The 4,224-nt window shown below is 37.6% G+C and overlaps 1 protein-coding gene across 1 annotated transcript; it reads right to left on the bottom strand.

The window, feature by feature from the left end:
* Positions 1 to 275: 275 nt before the first annotated feature.
* Positions 276 to 860, bottom strand: LOC113759995. The gene has a single exon (XM_027302573.1). It carries the CDS (start codon positions 858 to 860, stop codon positions 276 to 278), a length of 585 nt encoding a protein of 194 aa, XP_027158374.1.
* Between the last annotated feature and the right edge of the window lie 3,364 nt (positions 861 to 4,224).

Genomic DNA, 4,224 nt, shown 5'->3' with positions numbered 1-4,224 from the left:
AGAAAATCTGTCACCACCTTCTTAGTCACGTGCTTGTAAGACTCAGATTCGACCCATTTGGTAAAATATTCAATTGCCACCAAAATAAATTGATGCCCGTTTGAAGCAGGAGGGTCAATAGTTCTAATTACATCCATACCCCGCATTGAACATGGTCACGGAGCAGTCATACTGTGTAATTCTGTGGGGGGAGTGCACATAACATCTCCATGCAATTGACATTTAATACATTTCCTGACAAAATTTACACAATCATGCTCCATAGTAAGCCAAAATTATCCTGTCCTCATGATCTTCTTTGCTAATAAATGCCCTTTCATTTGTGATCCACATACACCACTGTGCACTTCTTTCATTAAATAATCTGCTTCATCTTCATCAACGCATTTTAGAAGGCCCAAGTCTGACGTCCTTTTGTATACCACCTCTCCATTTAAGAAAAACTTGGATGATAATTTGTGCAAGAAGCTTTTAGCAGTCATATTAGCACCTGGAGGATAGGACCTGATTTTGAGAAATTTCTTAATATCGTTGTACCAGGGACGGCTATCAGAAGATTTTTTCATAACCAGACAATGTGCAGGCTTTTCTTGTAACTGAATCTGGCTAGGTTCAATCACCAACTCATCTAGATGTTGAATCATTGAAGATAAAGTGGCCAAAACACCAGCAAAAACATTTTGAGCACGTGGAATATGCCTGAATTCCAAACTTTTGAATTTGTTTGCCAAATCCAGTAAATTGTAATGATATGGCAAAATCTTTGAATCTCGAGTTATCCATTCTTTAAGCGTTTGATGCACGAGTAGATCGGAATCACTGAACACTAGTAAATCCTTGATCTCTATCTCCAATGCCATTCTTAATCCAAAAATACAAGTTTCATATTCAGTCATATTGTTAGTGCAGAAAAATCACAGTTTAGCGGAACCCAGATAATGTTTTCCTTCAGGTGATACTAGAATAGCTCCGATCCCAACTCCGAAAGAATTTGAAGCACTATCAAAGAGTAGTCTCCACTCAGGGCATTGCTCATTCATATCTTCTGCTGTACCAACAAACAGGACATCCTCATCTGAAAAATAAGTGTGAAGTAGTTGATAATCATCTTTCTTGGGATTTTCAGCCAAATGATCAGCTATAGCCTGCCCCTTGATTGCCTTTTGCGTGGTGAAGATGATATCGAATTCAGAAAGGATCATTTGCCATTTAACCATGCATCCGATCGGCATTGGTTTTTTCAATAGGTACTTCAAAATATCTGAACGAGAGATAAGATAAGTGCTGTGACTAAGCAAATAATGCCTCAGTTTCTGAGTTGTCCAAGCCAATGCACAGCAACTCCTTTAAGAAATGAGTATTTTGCCTCATAAGGTGTGAACTTCTTGCTAAGATAATAAATTGCTTGCTCACTTTTTCCAGAATCATCATGTTGTCCCAAAACATATCCCACAGCCTCGTCGAGCACAAACAAATACATAATCAAAGGTCGACCCGGCTTGGGTGGCACTAAGACCGGATGGTGCAATAAGTAATTCTTGATCTTATCAAAAGCTTGCTAGTATTCTTCATTCTAATACAATGGCACATTCTTCTTCAATAATTTAAACAAAGACTCACATGCTGAAGTCAATTGAGCAATGAACCTGCCAATGAAATTAATTTTTTCCAAAAAACTCTTCACATCCTTTTGTGTTTTTGGCACTGGCATTTCACGAATTGCTTTAATCTTTGCCGGATCTATCTCTATGCCTTTTTTACTGACAATGAACCCCAATAATTTGTCGGCAGGAGCCCCGAAAACGCACTTTGCAGGATTTAATTTCAAATTATATCTTCTCAAACTTTCAAATAACTTTTTCAAATCAATCAAATGACCATCCGCTTTCTTGAATTTGATTATGATGTCATCCACATAAACTTTCAACTCCTTATGAATCATATCGTGGAACAAGGTGGTCATAGTCATTTGATAAGTAGCTCTAACATTTTTCAATCCGAATGGCATTACTCGATAGCAAAATGTTCCCCATGGAGTGATAAAAGCAATTTTCTCTCTATCCTCTTTTGCCATTAGAATTTGATGGTATCCGGTGAAGCAATCGCCAAAAGACTCAATCTCATGCCCAGCGATATTGTCCAAAAGGATATGTATGTTTGGCAAGGGAAAATCATCCTTCGGACTGGCTTTGTTCAATTTTCGGTAGTCAACACATACCCTCACCTCTCCACTTTTCTTCGGGACAGGGATTGGATTTGAAAGCCAAATAGGATAATGAGATACCATGATAATCCTGACATTGAGTTGCTTCTCAATTTGCTCCTTGATTTTGAGACTTATATCCGGTTTAAATTTGCGGGGTTTCTGTTTCACCGGTGAAAAATTTGGGTCCGTTGGCAATTTGTGAACCACTATATCTGTTGACATACCCGTCATGGTATCATAGGACCAATCAAACACATCTTTAAACATGATCAAGAATTCAATCATCTCTTTTTCTGCTTCTTATTCAAATGAATGCTAATTTTGATCTCTTTATCATCGATTTTAGTGCCAATATTAATGATTTCTGCTTCTTCTAAGTTCGGTTTGGATTTCTCTTCATATTGTTCAAGATTCTTTAACAAAGACTCAGATTCTTCCTCGTTATCGCTCTCGTCTTGAATTTCTGATTTCATAATTTTGAATTCGTGAGAGATATCGAGATTGCAGTCATCATATTCCGAAATAGTGATATCCAAAGAATCAATGCGTTTTAGTTTTGGCCATCTAAAAAAGAATGAGATAGATACAACAATGAGTAAGTAAAACAATTGAAAAATGAACACTGTGCATTTCATTGAATTTCAAATAAAGGACAAAACGTCATAATACGCTACTTAACATAAGACTTGTATTGAAAAGACATTTGATTCAAAACTATTTACAAAACTAAAAGGCAAAAAATGATCAATGCGAATGATTTCTTTCATAATTCTCAACCAAAGGCAATCCCCTAGATTTACTGAAATTTCCTTCTGGAGGAAAGAAAGTCAATGGTCCAATTCTTCATTGCTTCCCTGGAGACCTCTGAAAATTCTGGATTCTCTGACAGCTCACCCTCATAAGTAACCCCCATGAACAGTTTAGATAAACTGATATCCCCCTCATTGATCGGGTCCAATTCAGATCCGATTACTTCTGATGGATGGGAAAAAGTGCAGAGCAATGGTGGGATACTCCAAACAATTTGCTTTCCTTCCTTTTCCGCTCTCTTGTGATCCAGCATTTCTTTCTTGTCCCTGGAAGTAGGTTGAAACCCTAGTCCAAAGGTGTCCTTCTTTTCTTGAAACTCTATTGGTTGTAACAGTTTACATAAACTGATATCCACCTCATCGATCGGGTCCAATTCAGATCCGATTACTTCTGATGGATGGGAAAAAGTGTAGTGCAATGGTAGGATACTCCTGACAATTTGCTTTCCTTCCTTTTCCGTTCTCTTGTGATCCAGCATTTCTTTCTTGTCCCTGGAAGTAGGTTGAAACCCTAGTCCAAAGGTGTCTTTCTTTTCTTGAAACTCTATTGGTTGTAGAATTTCCTGCAAATTATGTCTGAGACCCTTGCCTATCTCGTATCCTCCTCGAATCATTTTTTAGCCATCATAATGCTGGCTTTTAGCAAATTCATTCCCATCACCGACTTGTCTTTAGATACCCAACCTACTGAAATGATATCAACCACATGGTGAGAAGAAACCAGAGCTTTTCTACCACCTTCCTTTTTTGGTCCGAAATTGACGATCATAGTACAATCATCCTCTACAAACACTGTGACTAATTGGTCATTCATTACAAATCTCAATATTTGATGGAGCGAAGATGGTATAGCACTCAAAACATGAATCCAAGGTCGTTCAAGTAGAATATTATAAACACTTGAGAAATTCATGACTTGACACATGACTTGGAATTGGGTAAGTCCTATTTTCAATACTAAGTCCACTTCTCCCATTGATTCTCTTTTTGTGCCATCAAATCCTCTCACCACAGTTTCAGACGACCGAAATTTAGTTTCTTGAAATCCCAATTTAACAAAAGTATTCCATGGACAGATATTCAAAGCGGATCCGTTGTCTATCAAAACTCTCGACAATAACTTCCCATTACAACGGACTGAGATATACAATGCCCTTTTATGTCCAATTCCCTCAGAAATTAAATTCTCACCAGAAAAAGAAATTTGAT

Source organism: Coffea eugenioides, chromosome 2 (assembly GCF_003713205.1).
Source record: "Coffea eugenioides isolate CCC68of chromosome 2, Ceug_1.0, whole genome shotgun sequence".
NCBI classification, from domain to species: domain Eukaryota; kingdom Viridiplantae; phylum Streptophyta; class Magnoliopsida; order Gentianales; family Rubiaceae; genus Coffea; species Coffea eugenioides.
This window is presented reverse-complemented; position numbering and strand designations above follow the sequence as displayed.

Coding starts and splice junctions, on each gene's coding strand:
- LOC113759995 (XM_027302573.1), bottom strand. CDS start 860: ATGGCATTGGAGATAGAGATCAAGGATTTACTAGTGTTCAGTGATTCC.